Source organism: Bacillus rossius, chromosome 1 (assembly GCF_032445375.1).
Source record: "Bacillus rossius redtenbacheri isolate Brsri chromosome 1, Brsri_v3, whole genome shotgun sequence".
Lineage (NCBI taxonomy): Eukaryota > Metazoa > Arthropoda > Insecta > Phasmatodea > Bacillidae > Bacillus > Bacillus rossius.
The window spans coordinates 119,482,869-119,506,719 of NC_086330.1; the positions used below are offsets into that span (position 1 = coordinate 119,482,869).

A 23,851-nucleotide genomic window follows, 5' to 3' on the forward strand; every position below is an offset into this window, starting at 1 on the left:
GAAAAATAAATACAGTAGAACCCTGTTATAATGTTCCTGCATATAATGTTTTCCTGCTTATAATGTCATATTTTTAAAGTCCCAATATTTCCCCTATAAGGATAATGTATTTATTTCCTGCATATAACGTTCATAATAAGTGTTATTTCCTGCTTATAATGTTTGCTTTCTAACATTCAATAAATGGGGAAAAAATGTTTTAAAACCAAATTATTCCAACACTTACGATAAAAAGTTTCCTTTATGTATGTTTATGTTTACAACCACTGCCATACAATACATGAAGTTTGTTAAAATACAATTTTATGCAATATACTGAAGGTCATGGGCGCAAATCTGTAGGATTTCCAGGGGGGGCCCGTGAATTCTGTGGTTTAAGAATTTTGCGCTAGAGGTCAACCGAAACAAGTCTTCTCTGGATGATAAGCTCGTATGTTATACACTTTATTTTTACGTAAGTGATATTAACAATAAAGCAGAGCAACATATGTTTTAGTAATTATTAATTAATGACTATAAGAAATGATCTCTCAAACATGTTTGTATAATTTGCTAACCTAAATACATAAAATATCCATGAAAAAATCTATTAAAATAATATACGTGAATATAACGCTGTCCGTCCGTCTGTCTGTCCGTCTGCCACCAGGCTGTATCTCATGAACCGTGATAGTTAGACACAAATACTAAAAACATAGTAAAATAAATATTTAAGGAGGCTCCCATGCAACCAACATGATTTTTTTGTTCATTTTTGCTTGATATTGAAAACGGCAACAGGTAGACGCTTGAAATATTCACAGAATATTTAGTTATATATTCACTTTAAAATAAATGATTAAATTAAAATAAAACAAATTTTTAAGGGGGATCCCATACAACAAACGTGAAAACAGAATAAAATTTCACAAATGATGTATTTCTGTTGCCGCTATAACAAGAAATTCTAAAACAGAATAAAATAAATATTTAAGTGGGGCTCCCAATCCCATACAACAGACATGATTTTTTTTGCCGTTTTTATAGATAATGGTACGGAACCCTTCGTGCGCGAGTTCGACTCGCACTTTGTCAGGTTTTTTTATGCCACATCACATAATTACTGCGATTCAAATGCTGTTCGTGAAATTCTTTGTTCACAGTTTTTGATGCGCCGTAAAAACCCAAAGCTCCAAAGCTAATAAACGGATCAACATCAAATGAACGATCGAATCATATTAAAACCCTTAAAGACTCTTTTATTTAGTAAAGGCATCAACCAGGTAAAAAAGAAAAAAAAACTTAATGACACAAATGAAAAATCTCGTAGATAGAACTATGAAATTTATTCTACAGCTAATTGAACCACATACATTTCTCGGCTTATTTTTAGTATAATCAGTATTTTGGCAGTGAATATTATTTAGTTAAAATATACCGCTTGATTAGTTATTAAAGAGACGCGTTTGCTTCCTTATTAACTTAAATACGGATGTGTAACGTTTAAATACTTCTTTCTCAATCTTACTTTTGGTTACTCGTGCAGTGTTGCAGTTATCAAATAACAAATGTTATAAAGTGATTATCGGCCATGAATTGTGAAAATTATCGTTTGATAATAAAAGGGGAGTGATTTTAAATTCCATATTGACGAGGAAAAAAATTATTCCCTGTATATTCACATGTAACGTACAGAGCAGCTAGCCTTACAGAATGGAGATGAGCTAAAAAAAATTCCAGTAATGGTATATAAGTTTCAGTTCGTAAATAAACTAAATTCTGCTATAATTACTGTTAAAGTATTAAGTTGTTTATTTACTGGAAAAAATAACGTTACATAATCACTTAAATAAAATATATTACCTAAATAATAGTCACTACTTATAAAACAATCAAGCTTACCAGGTGAGAATCAGATTCTGTTTTCCGTTTCTTCCGCGTCACGAAATTATCCATGTTGATGTTTGCCAAGAAAGCAGAAGACTGGCGCACACGAGAGCAAAACCACTTTAAAAACAGACTACCTGAAACCTATAATACTGTCGTTTCAGAGGACAAGGTAGTGTGGGTATCAATGGGGAGGAAATGCTAACAGAACCCTACCCTAGCTTCGTCCTTTGGAATGAACGGTTTCTAGGAATTAAGGGTTTCAAAGTTCTCACTGGAAAACTCCATACCATGGCTTTCGCAGAAGGGGTAGGGGAAAATAACTACGGAACTCAAAGGTAGGAATATAAAGCATGTCAAAGTGTCTGTCGTCGTTGTAAATAATAATCTGATATATATGCTGTGTACACCATTAACTTTAAAATCACGAAGTGGGCCCCCCCAAGGAGGGGCCCATTAATTCCAGGGGGGGCCCGGGCCCCCCTGGCCCCCCCGGGATCTACGTCCATGCTGAAGGTACACAATGTTCATAGTTACGTGTCAGTTGGCACCCTTAGTCAACTCTTCTCTTCCTTGCCATTCCAGTGGGTATTCAGATGCACGTACATAGTCCTGCGATATTTAAGTTGCCAACCATTGAGCGAGGGCATAACTAAAAGTGTTTTCTATTGCTTACAAATAATTTTTTTTTTTCATTCATACGTAGGAATCCCAAAATTAAACATTTTCAGGTGGCGAAGGAGTAGACGTTCTCACTCTTAATGTTGTCATCATGAATCGTGAGATAATTTGACAAAAAATGTGGAAGTGTATCTTTAAAGACAAACAAAATTTAACCAGGGAACATGATGAAGTTGAAAAATTGTTGGCTTGTTTCAGAAAATTCATGTATCAAGTATACTATCTTTGGTTTTAACATTAAAGTTGTTTACATAGCTTGGTGAGTCCATTGGTACAAATCTCGAACATTGTTAAGAGCTAAATTGAGATTTCCTGCTTATAACGTTTTCCTGCTTATAATGTTTTTTTCTTGTGCTCCCTTGAAAAACATTATAACAGGGTTCTGCTGTACCCTGTTTTTGGGTGGGAAAATATAATTTGGGCAAATTCCCAATATTTTCCCACCTGGTGGGAAAATTTCCATGTCCCATCACTAGTGCCACCACATGTATTTATGAGCATGTGGACCCGGCTACTCTTGGCTCAAAGCTGTAAAGTTGCCTGTGTGTAGCGAGGCAAAATAGTAAATTAATTAGGCTTTTGAAGGCGGCCCACACACCTCAGTCTGCCCGACATCTTTGCACATGGTCACACTCAGAAAAGAAACAACTTAACCTATTTCATGACCTCATCATTTTACACAGTTCAAAAGTCGGTGGCACGAATCACTTTACGAGTTGATCCAGGACGCCACGTGTGCTGGACAGAATGAAAGTTCGTAGAGCACGACAAAAATTCAGTTAATGAATAAAAATAATAATTATGTAAAGTTGTCTACTACCTGAGGTTAAGCCCTGAAGTTATGTGAAACTGATTTATAGAATTTAAACGAACAGATGAACGTGGATCAGTAAATTACAAAGTTGAAGATGACGGGTGCATGGAGCTCCTTACCTCGGGTAGCGGCGGTGACAGAATGACTCCTCTTAGCACGCCCTAGAGGCAGGTCACCTGTCCATTTCCGGCCGATGACCGTTACAAACATTTGGAACAGGGTGCCACCGGGAAAAGGAATGACTACACACAAACCTTACTTACATTTAGCCCAATGGTTGCAAACAATAATACTGATTAAGTAAACTATTTGAAACAAACAAAATATTAATTAAGGCCAACTTCTGGATTGTTCAGCAATATTCGGGTCTCTAAATATTTATTACATTATAATTAAAAGTATCCATATTGAAGTTGTCATGCCTTCTGCTAAAAACACAAAACACTAGGGAACAAATAAAACAAGTAACATAGCAATTTATTTACTCAATTTATGGGAATGAAGTACTGCGGTAGTTTGTGGTATGCACAAACATGGCGGGTGGTTTGGATGGGCGGAGAAGGGGTCTGAAGCGGCGAGGCACATCGGGCTTAAGGGAGGGTGTAGCTCTGGACGACGTCAACCCATTTCATTTTAATAGATTGACTGTAAATTTCTTTGTGTGTTTTTAAATTAATGTTGTAACAGTTACAATTTATTAAGCAAGAAGTTGGATGTGTTTGTTGGGATATAACTAAATTTTTGTCCATTATGAGTGGTTTGAATGCTATTCCTTTTGATAGTGATTAAGAAAATATCCCGAACTAAAATTTATGACAAAGCTTAAAATGCATTCAAGTAGTCCTTGAATAATATTACTGACATTATTAATCCACTGGATCTGTTATGTAGCAGAGATAATATTTTAATAGTTCAGCATACCATGCTCTGCTAATGCACAGAATTTCGTGGCTGTGGAAGTCAGTGCATGATGTTATGACTGCCTAGTTAAGGTGGTTAGGAAATTGAGATAGGAACTAAAAGGTGCCACACTTGTTAGGCCATAATGATTTTGTATTTTATAATATTTGGAGTATATTGAAAGTCTAGGTAAATTAGTTAAATTTTTTATGAAAGAAAACCAAACTACAGTAGAGTCCCGCTAATCCGAAAATCCACCTAATCTGAACAGGGCTAGGACAAAAAAAAATTAATTTTTATAACATTAAAGAACTAGGAAAAGTAAAGAAAAACAAGTTTTTTTTAGTAATGTTGTACGTTTATTAATATGTACATAAGAAACTTATAATTTATCTATTTCACTGTCTAACTGAAAAGAGAAAAAAATAGGATTATGTACATATTACTTAAATACATATGTACGTATTGGAAATTTTTGAATTTACTTATATACTATATGTAGAATTCATGTTCTGTACAGGATTGACACAAGACAAAATGTAAAAAACCCACCATTAACTAAGAGGTAAAGTCAGTAATCTTCCTTTGACGCAATGCACTAAATCAGCTTGAAGATGCAATGTTTCGCCAACGCCGCATAAACAAAACATCTGTTGGGGTTGCATCGGCATGTTGCTCGACGTAGCGCAAAGCCAGATCAAGGGCACTGCTGCGGCAGTGTGAGAAACAACATCAGTCGGCGCGTTCCCTTCCTCCTCACTGTCTGCATCGATATCAGTTAATATTCCCTGCACAGCTGCTACAATATCTTCATCTGTGTATTCCTCGTGGCCACAGTCTTCAATGGCCGTCCACTTTTCAACGCACTCTTCTGCATTTTCGCAACCTGGTGCAATTTTTTTCACTAGTTGAAGAAGTTCAAACTTTTCTTTTGCCGGGGGAAAACCGTTTGTACAAACTCTAAATCAGGCCAGAGATTTTTCCATGATTTCTGTAAAGATTCCTTTTGTGTTTTCTCCCAAGCTTCTGCTACCCAGTAAATGAAATCTTTGATGGTGATTTGCTTGAGTTTATACAAGATTGTCAGTTCTTCATTCTCTTCAAGCAGGCTATGAAGAACCATTTTTCTGTAATTGTTTAAAAGCCTGCAAAACTCCTTGGTCCATTGGCTGCAAAATTGAAGTGACGTTTGGTGGGAGAAAAATGGCTTTGATATCACCGCAAACAAGTTGCATTTCTTCAGGAGTTGGCAGAGCATTGTCAATGAGTAACAAAGCACTAGGAGGCAATTTATTTTCTTTGTCAAAAACCTTTACTTTTGGCTCCAATTGTTTTTCAAACCAGTCTTGGAATAAAACACGATCCATCCAAGCTTTCTTTTGGTTTCTGTAAAATACAGGGAGAGTGTTTATGTTCATGTTCATGTTTTTGTTTTTAAATCAGCGTGGTTTTGCTGAGTTGCCGATGACCATCAGTGAAAGCTTATTTGTGGCAGAAGCTTTGCAGCAGGCTAACACAGTTAGGCATTGTTTATCCATTTTAAACCCTGGTGCAGATTGTTCCTCTTGTGATGCAAGACTTTTGGTAGGCAATGCTTTAAAGTTAAGTCCCGTCTCATCCGCGTTATAAACTTGCTGTAGCGAGCAGGAAGAAATGATATTTTTGAACTCCTCAAGGTATTCAATAGCTGCTTCGTTTTTCGCTGACAGTTTCTCCCCAGTTATTGTAAGTTGCCTGATTCCATGTCGTTTCTTCCATCGGTCTAAGAAAACGCAACTAGTCGTAAATGATGCGTCCAATCCATGAGCTTGTTCAATTGAATCACTTTTTCTTGAATCAGAGGGCCAGTGATAGGGATTCCTTTTTGTAAACCATAAAGAAAGTGCTTCGTCCAATTTTTCGTAAGACGACACTGTCATTTTTCTACGTTTTTCAATAATTTTTGCACTTGTGGTAGTACAAAACTGCTCAATTTTACCTTTGTTCTTTTTCCACTCGGAAATGGTTGCTTTGCCGACACCGAATTCTTTTGATAACATAGTGGCACTTTCACATTTGTCAAGTGTTTTCAGTACTTCCAGTTTTTCTTTTAATGTACACTAGTTATGTTTACGCTTGCTTGTCATGATGACCAACAGCAGGGACAAGTACAGAATGTAAAAAAACCACTACACACCACTCACAAGGGCTCACAAAACACAGGGCAAGTGCGCAGTAGCAGGTGACACAGCAGTAGCATGTGACGCACTGACTGTCCAACTCATCATAGTTGGGAACGGAAGAGGAGAGGAATTTGTAAGCCTATGCGGGAATGAGAATGGGGGGCTTTGTTTACTCTGGTTGAAGGTCACTGCCCTTCCGCTAATACATACTCACGAATCGCCCTTCATTTCAACCTAATGCTGGATTTGTTAAACTCGGAATATTTGAAATCGCAGTTTAGGCTATGTGAGTAATTAAAAATATTATATTATACTAAATATGTACGCTAAATAGTAAAGGTGTATTCTTCGTCTAACCTTTCATACATATTTGACATATTAGACACTAAATACGCCTCAAAAAGACAATATATGGCATTATATGACAAAATTCTGCCTAACCGAATTTTCGCTAATCCAAACAGGTTTTGGTCCCAATTAGTTCAGATTAGCGGGATCCTACTGTGTGTGTCTATATATATATATATATATATATATATATATATATATATATATATATATATATATAAAATAGCCAGTAGTATTATCTTTAAACCTAAAAATTTTCATTTGTGTAATACATTCAGTTCTCCTGCACAAAAATGTTAAAAATTTAACTTTGACAGTTAATTATGACAAAAGTGTGAAATGAACATTTTATTCATTTTGTGAAAGTTAAGCCAGTGTAAAAGTCAACGAGTTTAACGTATATATAAAATAATGACCAGGAACTGTCCATAAAATAGTGTCAATTGTCATTTTTAGTTACCAGCTTCAGATTTTCTGTTAAGTTAATTGCAATGCTCTGAAGTAACCAAATTTTCAATATTTAACAATAACAAACTTTAAGTTTCTATGGCTATGTTACAAACAAGGAGTATTTGCATTACTACGAAACTAAAAACATTTTGAAGTTATTTTAGCTATCCCCATTTTTATGTAATTTTAGGCATGTTCTAACAATTTATTTAATTATTTGATAACTGAGCACTTTTGATTACACCGAAGTACACAATCGGTTACCTGAAAGCTATCAACATGCATTCACACAGTCATACAGAACACTGTATCACTATATGACGTGCAAGTGTGTGAGGGTGAATAGTTGGCTCGTTTATTTGATTGGAGTAGACTAAAATAGCAAAGAAATAGTGATGGGATTTTCGATACATGACGGTATCGCAAAGTATCGAGTATCGAAACTGTAAGTTCGATAAATTTTTTCGATACCGGAATGCTTGTTCATTTGTATTGAATTAAGTTTTAAGTCACCATCGTACAAAATACAACTACAATAGAACCTCGATGATACGTTCCCGTTTCATACATTTTACTGTGTCGTACGCCGATTAATTTTGGTCCCGCCGAAAGTACTATATTTACAATGGTTTACTTTCCCGGAACATACCTACACTTTTAAAATCATTAATTTCCCGTTTCATACGTTTTTACGAAGCAGAAAAGTCCTAAAATTCACAAATTTTTTTGTTATATTCCTCCTGATAAACTACGTTTTAATGCTTTTGTTTTGAAAAACATTCATTGTTTACCTTTGCAAACGTAAGAAAATAACTTTATCGCACCATAGATATGGATAGTATCAGGAAGACTGTGCACTTCGCTAGTAGCATCTATGGCCAGCACCAAGCGAGACTACTGGCGCAAACTAGCAATGAAATGGTGCATGTGCTTTACCAAGGCATGGATCTCATATTTTGTGCATTCATTAATCTTAGAAATTAATATACCCGTTTGTCATTGTTTTCTTGCGATCGGATTGTTTTGTATTTTACGTTTCTCAAGTTAAAATTTTATTGAAAATTGTTCTGTTGCATAACGTTGTTTGTAAAATGAAACAAACAAGCAAAAATTTCTGATTTTTTTTTTTTTTTACATTAGACTAATTTTTTCAATTTCTAATTTAAGCTTGGTGACTTTTCCCCCCTCCAAGAAAGGACTTAAGGACTTCATAACATTTTGTAAGATCACTGTTTCTCATGTCAGCTTTACTTGATTATGGACTGTGTTTTACTTTTCTGATGGTTTTATTATATGTATATATAATGATGAATTCATATCTTTCATTAATATAATGCAATTATTTACACATTATTTATTTAAGTTTAATCTGACATTGTGCTGGTATGCTAGATTGAAAAAAGAAAATATTATTGCCATTCCCTTTTCATACACTTTTCCGCATCATAAACCATTTTTGTGCCTTCCGTTGAAAAGTGTATGACAGGGGTTCTACTGTATTAGAACACCTTATTAGCCGTAATTATGATAACCAATAGGCTAACATCAGAATAAATTATAATTATATAAGTCATTACTGCAACTTGCCAATAGTAAACATACAGTAAAGTAAGGTAAAGTTGTTTTGTGTTCAAGAAGTTACGTTTTTTGTACGTAACACTTCTGACATTGAATTCACAGGAAATTTGAAAAAAAAATTAGTAGAAATATTGAGCACTTAAAATTCACATTAATTGACTCCACTCGCAATCCGTCGCAATAGTAACAATAACACGCCTAGTAATAACAGTCAACATCATAGAGTAAGTACATGTCTCGTCTCTCGTGTATGTTAAGTACCACAGATTTGTATCAATATTATGAATGTTTTCAATTGCCGAGGTCGTATAGTGACGTAAATTGGCATCCAGCGCGAACTATCATTGTTTGCGGCAATTTTATTTAAGAGAGCGCTATCTTTATTTACATATGTTCGCTGTAAAAAAAAAAGTGTACTGGAAAATAAAGGCTAACTCTCTTGAAGATAGTTTGTATTTCGCTTCTATTTTTTATATATGGATTTTTATACTCAAGTCTTTAAAGTTGTTTGCAGTTTGTATTTTTGTAATAAAGAGGGAATTTATATATTTTAAAACTAATTTATGTTATTTGTAATAATTGTTACTTAATGGAAAAATAATTTTCCCTGGAGTATCGAAAGTATCGAACTGAAAAAACAATACAGAATCGAGTATCGAAAGTGTGGTATCGTCCCACCTCTACAAAGAAAATGTTAATATATATAATGCTTAATCAAATGTGTAATGGTCTGTTGTTGCAAATAGGTTACTTTGTCTTTAATTTTTTTTGCAGCAAATTAATTAACAAAAGTTCCCAATTGGAAATTTTTGCAAATATATTTAGTCACCATTAATTATTTATGATAGTTTTACTGTAAATGTTTAGTTTGTGTTCTAAGAAGTCTTCTACTAACAATGTGTTTGTTTACAGAAACAAAAGCTCAGTTTGCAAGAGATGATCCGGCATTTCTTGTTCTTCTAAGTGCATGGCTATGCGGTAGGTTGTGTGTAATTGAATATTTTACCTATTGAAATTTTGTATTCATATTTTTACTATAGAAGTATATGTATTTATATATCCATATTTCTTTCGATTGCAGGGTCTTCAATAGGTTTTGCCTTTGTCCTTAAGCTTGGGTTTGTAGGATTCATTAAATTTCTGTTGTACGTGGTCTTTGTCGATTGCATAGGCATTGGCTTGGTAATTGCCACTTTCTTCTGGTAAGTAAATTTCATGCATTTTAGTTTTAGTAGTAGTTTGAAATTTCAAAATACAAACTTAACTGTTAAAACTGAATTGTTAAGTATCTCATGTTTAGCGACTTGAATTTGATCCTTTTTTGCACTTAATTGTTTTAATAGTTTGTTGACAAATGTTAGTATGGTCAAACTTCGCAATTGAAACATTCATAGCAGCAAAAGACAGTAAATTTTATGTATTTTTTTTTACAACATAGACCGTTTCGTGAGTGATATATATTTTTTTTCATTTTACAAGTGTATTGTTGCTTGTGTTCCAGCCTGCAGCTGTAGAAGTTATAAAAATATTTCACATTCTCTACTAAAGATTATTTTGATAGTTTGTAAGACTGGAGATGAAAAACTTACCTTAACCTGCTACCACTACTGCATAATTGTACTGTGCTGTAATTAAGAGCAATTAGTGGTCACAATTTAAAAAATAAACTTTTGGCTCAGTATGCAGTTTAAGGTAAATTATAAAAGTAATGTTTCTGTATGTGGAACAAAGCGGGCCAAAGTCAATTTTGACAATTTGTCATTCCTTGAATAATAATTGTTTCAGAGATAACTTAACATAATACTTAGAATTTTAACGATAAATTTGAACAGATATGATGCTATGATTTTATAGTAGTTATGAATTTTTAGTCTTTGAGCTAACAGTTGGTGTTAGCAAAACAAACCTTTCAAACAAAATCAGTTACGTGATATTGTTCCAACTATGCTAACAAATGCACCTAACTTACATTTCAGTAAATGTTGTTGAATGTTTATCAGACAGATCAAAGGACTTTTATTGTCATTCCTGTCTGATTTTTCACTTAGGCCTTGAGTTCTAAGAATTTGCTCGCAACTTTTTTTATAAGAAGTAGCCAGAAGTTTTTCTGGTGGAGTCATCTATCAATGTCAGTAGATAACAAGAACCATTCATAGATGCATCTGCCATTGGTTCACACATCTGTGTGTACAAATTGCAGTTGTATTGAAGCATGTTTCACTCCGCTGGTTTCAAATGGTTTTCAGCCAGGATATGCAGTTGTATATTTTATGCAAAATTATGACAGTTATAGTTTCCATAAAAAAGTAATACAACATAAATATCTTTATTTAACTGACAAATTTCTGCTGCAAGATCATTACAAAAAAATTAGTTGAAAACATTTATATGATACAACTTTCAGTCTAAAGTGCTTCTCAAGGTTGGTATGCTGTTTTGAAGTTGTAGCTGGAAAACTGGGTTTTTTTTTTTTTTTTTGCAAATAATAGGAAAAATATTTCAAATGTAACACTAGCATCAGGATAATGTTTAACTGAACAAAGTTCTACAACAAACGCAAACTTGTCAAATTCGTAAAATGATTTCATCAAAATTGTTGGGGGTAATGTTCTTGTTACCCATACATTTTTATGATGTGGTAGAGTAATGTACTTTTAAGTGCAGATTATTAATCTGCATGTCAAAACCAATGAAAAACATGGCCTTGTGTTATTGCCACAACCCTACAGTTTTTTAGAAATGTCAGCATCAAATTTAATATGAAAAACTACAGGCATGGACTTGCCTGGCAGGTATGCTATATGAACAACACCTAGAGCTTTAACAAATCAGGGCACATTTCTTGTGGCCAAAACTTGCAGACATCATCTGGTTCATCTAGCAGTGGAGGTAAATTGCCAAGCTGCTCAGTGGTTGTATAAAAAAAAAGTATAAAATGTATAGTATATGTGCGTGTTATAATAATTGCAATTATTTTCCATGGTTTGTAGGTTTATCAGTAACAAATATTTCATCAAGCCTTCTTGCAGAGACCAAGATGTGGAGTGGGGTTATGCATTTGACATTCATTTGAATGCATTTTTCCCATCGCTAGTCATATTGCACGTGTTCCAACTTTTCTTCTACCACGGCAAGTAATGTGTGTTTTCCATTGTTTCTGTATTTAATGTTTTGGTGACAAACCATACTAACTGTGTAATATGCTTTTTTTTTTCCTCCTCAGTTTTAATAAGACATGACTGGTTTGTGTCAAGGTTGTTCGGCAACTCTCTGTGGCTGCTAGCTTTGGGATACTACATCTACATCACATTCTTAGGCTACAGTTGTAAGTAAACTGTTGACTATAGTTTTTTTTATAGGCACTACGGTACCTACCTCTCCTGTATTTTACAGTTTATTAGTAGAGGCAAGATTTTCTGGTGTTATTAGAAGGCAAATTTAGTTTTTAAAAAAAAAAAACAGATTTCTGTGTTATCGGTTTTATTATGGAAGACTTTTATAAGCAATCCGATAACTTATCTAATGTATTAAAAAAAAATATATTCATGCAAGATCATGCAAGAGAAGAGATTAATTATTTTTAATGCATAAAAACACATTGTAAAATATTAATAAAATAATAAATGACATGTGTTACACTTACAGAATGGTGAAATTTGAATCTTAAACTAATGAACTCCAAACTTTGAAAATAACTTAATAAACTGTAAGATGGTACAGTTAATTTTGTCAAAACATCTCCTTTGGAAAGGTATGTTAAATTACATTCATTTTTATTTACACTAATATTGGCTAATATAACTAAAATGTTAGCATGGTTAAACGCTCTGCATTTTCTGGAGAAAGTGTAGATTGCCTGTCAGAAACTACTAGAGAGTACTTCGAAAATGAACGTTCACAATCAACATTTGCAGTTGGGAACCATATTGCTCTTAATCCAGCAGTTAAAAATTCACTGTAGTTGGTTTTCATAGAACACAGAACTTGCACAACATCGACAGTCTTTGTTTCTGGTTTTGCAAGTTCTTCTGTAATAATATGCTTGAAGGTGGCATATGCTTCAATAAAAACTTCGCTGGGAATATTAGAAATCGCAGGTAGGTTTAGGATTACTTTTTGTACGTTTTCAGGTTTCATGCACACCCTACTTACATTTTGCGGGTTAAAGAAGTGATCAATTGCCTGAAATGTTTCCCTTCAAGGATCATTCTGCATCAGTTCTAGAAGTTTAGTTTCACATTTCTTCCCAGTTAATTGCAAACATTGTTTCAATTCTGCCTGCTTCACGATGCGTAGTTCACAGATAAAGTCATTTACTGAGCTGAAGCAACACCATTGCTCAAAACACTGAATTTGTTCTGCAGAGCTTTCAATTTTGTTGTCAACAAATGTGCAGTTGGGTATGTATTGCCCTCTGGGGAAGTTATCAACTCTGTTAGAGGAGAGCAGTTTTGTGCCACAAACAGAGCTTCAGCTTTCACAACATTCACTTCCTCTGCAGACATTTCTTTCAGGAATGTAATGTCACTGTTGTGTTCTTTCAACTCTTCAAAGAATTCCAAGATATCCTGCAAATGTATGCTGGAATAGACAACAGACTCAAACCATTTGCTCCATCTGGTAAGAACAGGTTGTGGAAAGAGCTTGCACATTGCAGGATCATGAGAGTATTTGGTGTTCAGAAATTCCAAGTACTGATGTTTGCGCTTTCTTTTGTTCTGAAACGAATTTTTTACCTTCACTATAACATCGTTGAGTTGCTCAAGGTTAGACTGCCAAACAACTCCAACTAAATGAATTTTGTGCGCCCAGCACTGCACATGTATCACACGATCACCCAACACACCATGAAGTGTACTGGCACATTTCATCATATACCTAGCAGAGTCTGATACAAATGCACACACTTGTGAATGATCCACTTTATATTTAGTTAGTGTGTCTAAAACAGCACGAGTACATACATCATATAGAATCTGCAGAATCCAAAACAACTGATGCAGCAATATGTGATTGTGTTGCACCAGGCTGAAGGGTCCTGAAAATAATATTGAACACACAGCGCCCATTCCTGTCTGTAGTTTCGTCAGCCAAAACACATTATGGAATGTGACTGACTAATGATTTTATAGTCTCTTTTTTATTTTCTGCTACTATCGGGATGTACTTCTTTCGTAGCCAATCTGCAGTTGGTAGGTCACCACCACCCTTCACACACTCTTGAAACCATGCTCTAAGTGCAGGATTGTCCAATTTCTCCACCGGGATATTTGCTGAAACAAAGGCTTTGGTTGGTTTTATGATAAAGTCTTTATCATTTTTGGCCTTTTTCATTGTAGCTACCAACTCGGAAATAGAAACTTGCCTTTTTGTGGGTATCCCACTCTTTTTACAGCTTTTATGTTTTTCACTCGACACATGTTTCACCAAAGTATCGCGTCTTTCATGTTCGAGCCGGCAGTTGCAAAATTTACACATCAAATTACTTTCACACATGTAAAAACCTTCACCAACAAACTCCTTAACCCTTTCGTTTGCCGAGACTTTATTCTTCGGCATTATGAAATATTTGTGTTTCAGAATAATTTACATTGATTTGCCGTAGCAAAATTCACCAAGCCTACGTTTCAAACCGCTTGAAATCATACAATATAAACTGAAAATAGTACAGTTTGTTGGTTTTGTGAACTAAACAACAAACAAAATATTAGTTTTGGATGATCTTAGACATTCACATAACTAAAAAAAAAATAATTTCAACACAAATAAAACATGCTACACTAGCGCTTCGTTGCGGTCTAATGCGTCAAATTGGTATCGCAACGTCCAAATATACGAAAATTGTTTCATGTTATCACTTCACCATCATGCGTCAACCATGTAGTCTATGGTGGAACTTCTGAACTTGTGGCAGTACGCATCTCGTAAATTAAGGTTATGTTGCGGACTTCGGCATATTTCGCATTATTTCGCGGACTTCGACATATTTAGTTTTATTTAGTGTATATAACCAAATTTCGGTGTTATTTTGTTTTATCGCGATTCACCATAAAATCGTGCCTCTATTTACTAGTGAAAGATTCTCTTTACAAACAAAATAATGCTAAATTACTAGTATTTGAAGTCATATTTCAAAGCTTTTAATTATTTAAAAATTTTTTTATAAAAGCCATAAATGTATATATATATATATATATATATATATATATATATATATATATATATATTCTTTTCTCAAATTATTACTTTGTACTTCAACTATTGATTACCCTGCAAACAACAATGTTATTTTTGCACTAGTGTTTATGGTTAGCCAATTAAATCTTTAAATCAATTCATTTAACCTCAAGTACAAACATTCATTTTTGATACAAATGATGATTGAATCCTGCAACACTGAATTGATAATTGATAAAAGTAAATTCAGTAACCAGGATGATGGTTTCATCAAAACCATTCTTTGTTACAGGTCTGCCTATTCTTGAGAAGACACAAGTGCTATTGTATCCTTTAACAATACTTGTGCTTGTGTACATAGTAACACTTGTGATCCACTGGAATGTTACTGTGTGGTTGATGGACTTTTACAAGAACAGAGTTTTGTGATTGAGTTGTGGCCATGAACAAGACTGACTGAAACTATCTGAGCAGTGATTGTGATGCAGAGTCTTCATGAATTTATACAGTGGAGTGATATTTGTGCGAGTGCTTGCTTTCTCTTATGTTGATAAATTATATATACAATAACCCTGACAGGACAAAACAGTACTAGTGAATAATTATTTAAGTTTTTGAATTATTCTATATCTTTTATTTATATGATTATATGTTTAAACTTGTGTAATTGTGGAAAAATTTGTTTTAAAAAAATGTATAACTAATTATATTGTGAATTTTTGTTTCATTGCATTTATTGCCATACTTATATTTATCTTTTTACTGCAGGAGTGCTGGTGGTGTTTAAAATTGATTTAAGTATTTAGTATTCTCTGCATTACAAGTAGTGTACTAATTATTTGGTTGTGCACAGATTGACAAGATGGAAATACATCTAATATTACAGCATTTGCTTGCATATAAAGGGGAAATTGCTGTCCAAAGGAAGTTCTAGCATAAATTGAAAAAAAAAAAAAAAAAAAAAAATTGGTTTTAAAGGCTTGCCCACACTAGCAACAGAACCCTGTACCGGAAACTTTCAAACAAACGTTAATGTCTGAATAGTTCATCTTATAACGGTTGGTTACATACAAAAATAAACATGTTCAACGCCGATTGTAATTTTTGTTGTTTTATTTTTTCACTAGAATGCACAGACGAATCCAAACACTTCCAACGTTTCACTCACTCGTTCAACACTTACATCTGCCCGTCGAAAAATGCTCGCAGCTCGCGCAATGAGAATTAACGAAAATAGCATCCTTCAGTAATATTTTACTGTAAGTACAAGAAGTCAGTGCGGCCTCAAACGTGGCCGCACCCAGCGAAACCGAATTTCGCCCCGAGCAAACTGCCGACGAAGGTGATCGCAATTTCTAATTTGGTACTGTCCGAATGAAATATAAAAAAAATTAGGTTAACTTAATACTCGGCCTGGCTCTGACCACCAACGTTAAATTATCTCTTCACAAATTCTACATAATTTGGCGAGAAGCCACCGAACGCAACCTACTGGTGCAGCGACCGACGGACGACTGGTGAAGTCTTGCCACCGTCTCCTTCACGCAGGGAGGAGAAATCACATGACCTCACCGACCAATCACAAGCACGCTTCATTCACACTACAAGTTACAAGCCAATAGGAACACAGAACACACATTGAAAACAGTTTTCTCTCCATAGAGCCAGGGACTTTACATTCTCCTTCTCTCTCCCACACCCTGAGACAGCAGTTATCACACATTTCCCACAACCAGTGGGAAATCCCAGCTTTTATCTCTGTTGGCAGGGAAGCACTGTTTCTTTCTCACTCACACTTACATGTCTCTTATGCCTCTCTTTCTACACATCACACCAGCCCAGACACAGTCCCGTGATCTATAATTATATTGCAACACGTTAATGATAATTAAGAACAGGAATCATAATACAAATTACTTGACAAAATTCAAATTATTGAGAAAAACCTGAAAAAGTAGGCCTAAACAGGCAAAATTCTAGTACAGCGACTTCTTTGTGAATAATTACATAAAAAATACTGATGATTAAAAATGTCTGTTAAAATAAAAGGTACATTCTTAAAACACATCGCACATGAAATATCAACCCTTAAACACACAAAAATGGTAAAATATCATTGGAAAGACTTTTCAAGAAATATTTACATGCATAAAAATAGTTTAAAAGAAAAATATTTAGCTATGAAGGCAGGGTATTGCAACGTTACAATCTCAACTTAACTTGTAACCTAGCCGATTATACGTGGTGTGCAGCATTCTATTACTTTTAAGTTTTTACGCATTACAGTAAAGGACCCAGCTACTCAAGTTGCAGTAAGTGTGGAGTGCATAGAACTTGAATCCCACTAATATTATAAATGTGAAAGTTTGGATGGATGGATGGATGTTTGTTACTCAATCACGCCAGAACGGCTGAACAGATCTGGATTAAATTTGGCACACAGTTTATAACCTGGATTAACACACAGACCACATATTGATATGAATTTCCATCCCTAAGGGAGTGAAAAAGTGATGATTTTATTTTATAACAGAAAAAATCATAGGTCATAGACAGACAAATAGTGAGTGAGTGAGTGTCATTTCTCTATGTCTGACACACGATCATACACATAGTAAGGTCTGGCAAATACATATTTTTCTCCTTGGTGAGACCAGTCCACTTAGTGGAGCTCGCAGCGGATAGCAAAATAAAGGCGCTAATAACAGTTTAGTTCTTAACTTCGTCAATAGATAGAGTTGCCTTGAATTTTAAACGCACCGTCATTTGATGCGTTTGTCATATCATCAATTTTCATTTGTTTGTGCCGTATGCGTTCCTATACCATTCATCCGATTGCAATTAAACTTTTGTGAGTTACTCGCATGCCCGCAATGGTTTCTGAGAGGGTACAACAATAGTTGGAGCACGAATCGTTTCAACAAATGTGTGTATTTCAATTAGTTTAGCAGCAGTTCATGTGTTTTTAGTGTGAGTGCACACACGTTACCGAATTGAAACGAATTAAATAGAAACAGCGATAATACACAGAATTTAACTGAATAAGATACAAACAGGACATTTCAGTTCGTGTGTGATATAAACAATAGGTAGCCAGAGAGTCGTTTCAACAAATGTGTATTGCATGTTATATAGCGGCAATTCATCTGTTTTCGTTGTATAAGTGCGCATGCATGACAATTTAATTAAATGTAAAAGAGAGACAGGGATAGAGTGATAGATATAGTGAGAGACAGAGATAGATTGAGTTAGAGCGAGGTATAGAGAATGAAATTGAGTTAGATAAAGTAATATATAGATATATAGAGCTATATAGAGATTGGTATATAGAAGAGATAGTGAGAGGTATAAATGTATATATGTATATATGTATATATAAAGAGATAATAGAGAGAGAGATGGATAGATTATTTGTATATGTGTAACTACTTCAAACATATTACAAAACAAAACTGAATGAGGCATTGCAACGCATGCCAAGCATTAGCTAGATAAAAGAATCTTTTCAATATCAGTAATCTTTTATTTTTCAGCTTTTTTCTATAGTGCTTTATAGAGTCTAGATTACATACAGACCACAAATTTTTATATATATATATATATATATATAAAAGTAAATAACTATACACTGGCAGAGCGTCTGCCGGGTTCTGTCAGTGATATAAATTATTTTGCACACTTGACATTCAAATAGACAATTATTGACTACATCCCCTTCATCTTATGTTCAGGTCGGACAACGGCAGGTACTGCAGCTAGTGTCCGTGTGTGTGTATATATATGTATATGTGTATGTGTATATATGTATATGTGTATGTGTATATATATATAATTTTTTGATTGAGAAGAAAAAAGTACTGTATATTTTAATGAACTGATAGAGGTAAAGAACTAACGTATAATCTTAAACACATGACCCAATGGAATGATTTGGCTTCAAACATTTTCACAATGGCTAAAGTGTGCTGTAAAGAAATTACTGCAGTTTTATATGTGCACAGATGAATAGCCACAAGTCAAGGGTTGAATTGTTATTCCATAATTTAATTAACTGCCATTACTATTGTACTTAGCTATTGATGCAAATGTCCATACTGATTTATCAACTTAAACATTTTTAATTTGCATCTTAATTTGATGATTTTGTTTGATTTTATAAGCATTATCATAATTTTTTTAAAAATAATGTTATAGCTATTTAAGAGTTTTTATTTTTTACTATATGAAAACATTTTCCCCCGGCTTTATGTAGAGTGAAGAGGTTTTATTTAAGGGGATTTGGGTAGCTTCTTCACCATGTTTAGGTAAACATAATTATAAAAAAGGTTAATATAATTGTACCTGTACATAATTTTACCATACTCGAATAAAACTAGATTTTATTTAGGTAGTAAACAAACAGCCAAACAGTATTTTTCATATATTTAGAACTTTTTAATTGCAAATCTTGAAGATACACAATGTTTTTGTTTTTTCCTTCAGGAGACAGTGACCTTCCTCTTATTTTCAAGGTCAAGGGAGCAAAATTTCATCAAGCTCAGAGTAAAACTAGAATTTTGTTACAACTGATTTAATGCTCATTTCAAAAGAATTTGTGAGTGTATGAATATGTAACAACAATGAAGTAACTGCAAGTTTTGGCTCCATTCTGCTTTACGCGCATTACATTTTTGTCTACCATACAAGTGTTTAAATTAATTTTGTCTTTGTGGACTGTGGTTGTGTCTTCAACTTACTCTCCCTTCCTCCATCTTACTGCTTTTATAATGAATAATGAAATGAAATAAAAATCAATAATGAAAGCATCTTTGCTTTCATAGAGAGAAAATGATTACTGCAGATAAATAGTATTTCAGTAAAGTGCCATTTCGTGATCACAATTGGTGGAGTGTTAATACGGCCTTGTTTCAGCATTGATCGACTTGCAAGGAAAAATTTCCCGCGCAGAATTTTGCTTGAAAAGCCATTTAAAAACAGAAACTACTATAAATGCTAAATATTGACTTAATTTGAACACTAACAAAATCCACAGGAATATTATGTAAGATAACAAAGAGTACAATTTCCAACTTTTTCTCCAGAAGATGTGTTTTGTCATAACTACAATTAAATACATTTTCTTTCTTGAATGTGTAATTATCTGATATGTTTGTATGTATTTCTTTTTTTGCAACTTCCATTGTAAATTAAATTTAAGAAAATGTGGCAGAAGATTTTAGGTTAGGTGCATTCAAAATGTGAATCTACGTTACCTTGTAGATGATCATTCACCGATAATCTGCTATGACACATTGACTAGCGTATGATAGCAACTATTAGTTTTTTTTTAATAAAACATTTTTCATGCAGCTGTTTTCTTGTTTTGCACATGTTTAGAACTACAGTGTGCCATTAATTTGTAAATTCGACACAATATATTTTAAATTTTTATTATGATTTTAAATTTTTGTGTGGAAATTTTATTTGCTCTACTATAGTGTGATTTTAATTTGTTAGTCTGGTGTACTCCTCTGAGTTAAACTTTGTCTCAGTGCTCTGGAGCCCCTTTCCCATCGGCGTATCGGATATTCTGCTGGCCTAATCACTGACTGGCAGACCGCTTACCATTTCCCCCGCCTTCAGTCACGCCTCAAGCCTGTAATATTATTTCTCTTCGTGACCCTAACTGCAAAGGCAAGCTTGTAGCTTGCAGGCGACCAGTTCGCAGAGACGAGCTGAGATTCGCCTTTTTCATCACGTCTTAGTGTTATATTCGCCCCTCTGCAGCCACGACGGGACGTAGTTTCCCATCAGCGTTGCATTTTACCCCTCCCCCCACCTTTCTCTGTCCAAGTAAGACCAATGACCGGCCGTAACCCCCTGGACACCAGTGACCGTTCTCAAGGTCTTCTCGCAAAAGCGAGTGCGCCAAAACTGATCACAAGCACCACCTAGCGACCAAGCCGCGAACTTCTCCGCTAGCCTACCCTCCAGGCACCAGAGAGCAGCACCGCTCTCCCTTGAGTTATATGGACGCCGTGCGCGAGTCGATTGTTTTCAACTCAGACCTCGCCGACAGAGTTCTCTACGGTCGCCCAGTGTGGCCAACTTCAAGACTCCTGCTAGAGTTTTTTTCTCCGCCCGCGTTCGGGCAAGTTCGGTATTTTTCGGCGAGCCAGACCCCCCCCTTCCACCTGTTAGAGCCGGGGGGCACTTTTAATTACGAGACGTGGTTTCCCGCGACACAGATCAACTCGCGTCGCGTCTGCAGACAGACCTCCATCGAGTATCGGCTAATCTGCAAGACTTCACCCGGCCGCTAACGACGATGTAGTCGCCTTGTATAAGGGATGCTATCCCTCAAGTCCATTCTAGTAGATTAGTCTGTCTGCATAGTTTAGTTATTTGCCTTAGAAATTTTTCTCTTTTAAATTTAATAATGAAGAAATCATCCGCGTCCTGCCGCGCAATTCGCGAGCTCCAGATCCTGGCTGACTCCACGACGGCAGCGTGCTGGGCAACTCCCCTGTTTTGACAGGGTTCGATGACGGGGAGAGATTGATTGCTCTCATCTCGTGGCCACCCCCCCCCTTTCTGTTCCGTGGGTCACATTCGAAGAAACGCTTCTACTACCCGACGTGATCGTTTGAAGACCCCGGGTGGTAATGTAAATTCAACATTTCCCCCTTACCTAGCTACGAACTATCTTAACCGGATGAACAACCCACCAGCGACCAGTGTTTTTCTCAAGAAAATGTAAAACGAATAGAACTAATTATCAATGTAATCATCGGATCCATCCAACTTTGGGTGTGAAACTCATAATGCAAATGTTTATATTTCAAACTAAGAATGTAAATTGGTTTAAGTAAGCGCTGGCCAGCCCCATTTTCGCTTTTCTTTTTGTTAATCTTTGAAAATTGTTAAAACCTTGTGTGTGTAAAATAATGGAAATAAGATAATTCTTCAGGGCAAATAAAACAGGGAAACTATAGATCAAGTTAATTGTGTAGTTTTTATTTATTGACGTTAACGATCCCCCAACTTCCCCTTTGCTTGTTACAGGAAGTTCCTAAATTGTGTTTGTTCCCACCTCGTGTCGCCTCTGGTAAATCAATTTATTTAATGTATTTTTTTTGTATCCAGCAAGTTTCCAAGGCTTTTTTAATTAATTCCAAATAATTCTATTTTGAGGCACGAGGGGTGTTACAACTTGGTAGCAGAGCGTGGTTACCTTGGTCTATAGGCATACCTGAATAATATAAGCATACCTAAACTAAAATTAAAAGTACAAAAAATTTTTTTTAAATTATTTCTTGATAATAGCACTTTTGTAATAATATTGTAAACTGATCGCTGGTACACCCCCTAGTTATAATGAGTTAAATTTTTAAAATTTATATTGAGTTTTAAATTCCCGTGTGGACTTAGGCTAGCGCGTAGCGCGCGAGACGTCTTTCAGCCAGCCAGCTGTCCCCTCCCATCGCGCGTCCCCGGACGTGACAGGCACAAGGTCACAGACATCACCCCCCCTTTTCTCCTCGCCCGTCGGCCGAGGGCCGCGGCGTCTGTTGACAGCTGTAATCTTGCCACGCGTGCGTGATAGCACGCCGCCTACCACACCCCCCCCCCCCCCCTCTTTGTTCCCGTAGGTCCCAGAGGTCGCTTACCTCTGAGAGAGACGCCAACAGGCGTACCAACTCATTCGTCTGCCGGCAGCAATAGTTAACTTTCTGTATTCTGGGCACATACTTCCGACCCGTCGGAGCAACTACGATATTATTAAGCTAAGCTAAGTTAAATTAAGAGTGTCTTGTGTAGAATTTAAGGTACTGTTTCAACCATAGTCTTAAGTCTTTTTTGGTTGGCCAATCAACGTAAATTTTGTGTATATGTTTTGCTGTCCTCGTAAGACTGGACCAAGCTCCACCTACGAAAGGGACATAATGCTCACGCCGGAGTATCTCCGCAGTGACGAGCTGGAGTATGAACTCCGATTTCGAGGTTTGTCAAGCCTCGGTGACGTGGCCACGCTCCGGAAAAGATTCCGAGCTGCGTGTGCCGAGGAAATTCAACCACAAGTCACTAATCTCGCTGACTTGGACTCTTTGGAGGAATTTAACTGTGTTTGTAGTAAATTTCAGGAACTACACAGTTACACTAATTCGGTACAAAACGAGACAAACAGAAACAATATCTTACGTGCGCTAACTCGCTTGAGTCATATTGGCACGAGATTTACCAACCTCACAATACTAGCCACCAAAAAATTTAATGGGATCTACCAAAAGGAGATCGAGAAATGTAGGCAACAGATTCCTGGTCTAAATTTCCAATTGCGGAGCAAACTAGCCGCAATCGACCAAAGAACACTTGAACCCGTAGAGGCAGTGGCAGGAGGAGTAACTGACAGTCAAGTACAGGAACCCCTAAAACAAATGCACACTGGAGGCAGCCCAGTCCCTACCCCACCTCCTTTACCCTCCCCACCACCCTCACCCCCCGTGACATCACGTCGCCGGGCATTGTCGACATTCACAACATCTCATTTTCCATCTACGACTGTCATGGCGACTGGTACTCACCCGAGCACCAATGTCACCTTCGCCTATCCTACGCATTCGCTCTCAGCTCATCCTGTTTACATGCCCCAACCCATATACCTACCCTCCACCTCACCTGCCATTTTCAACCCCTATCATGAATTCCGGTCAGCCTTCTCATCCCTCCATACCTCTCCGGAAGCCCTTCCCACCTCCTCGGCCAGTGGAAGGTCAGTTTCGCCACTGACAGCCTTCCCTTCCACCCTGGCAGCTACGCTACCACAACCAGCCCCTGTGCACCCTGGTGGCAGGCAACTCCAAAACCAAACTCAACCTCCGCCAGTCACACCTCA

At 36.0% G+C, this 23,851-nt stretch overlaps 1 protein-coding gene across 3 annotated transcripts in view; it reads left to right on the plus strand.

Moving 5' to 3' along the window:
• LOC134543236 (protein unc-50 homolog) overlaps positions 1–15,692 on the plus strand; it is a 30,498-nt gene extending 14,806 nt beyond the window's left edge. For all 3 annotated transcript variants that reach the window (XM_063388150.1, XM_063388142.1, XM_063388157.1), the window contains exons 4-8: positions 9,712–9,777; positions 9,881–10,001; positions 11,790–11,929; positions 12,023–12,124; positions 15,269–15,692. In XM_063388150.1, the coding sequence (XP_063244220.1) occupies positions 9,712–9,777; positions 9,881–10,001; positions 11,790–11,929; positions 12,023–12,124; positions 15,269–15,405 (566 nt within the window). In that variant the 3' untranslated portion in view covers positions 15,406–15,692. The remainder of the gene's footprint in view (positions 1–9,711; positions 9,778–9,880; positions 10,002–11,789; positions 11,930–12,022; positions 12,125–15,268) is intronic.
• Positions 15,693–23,851: the final 8,159 nt, after the last annotated feature.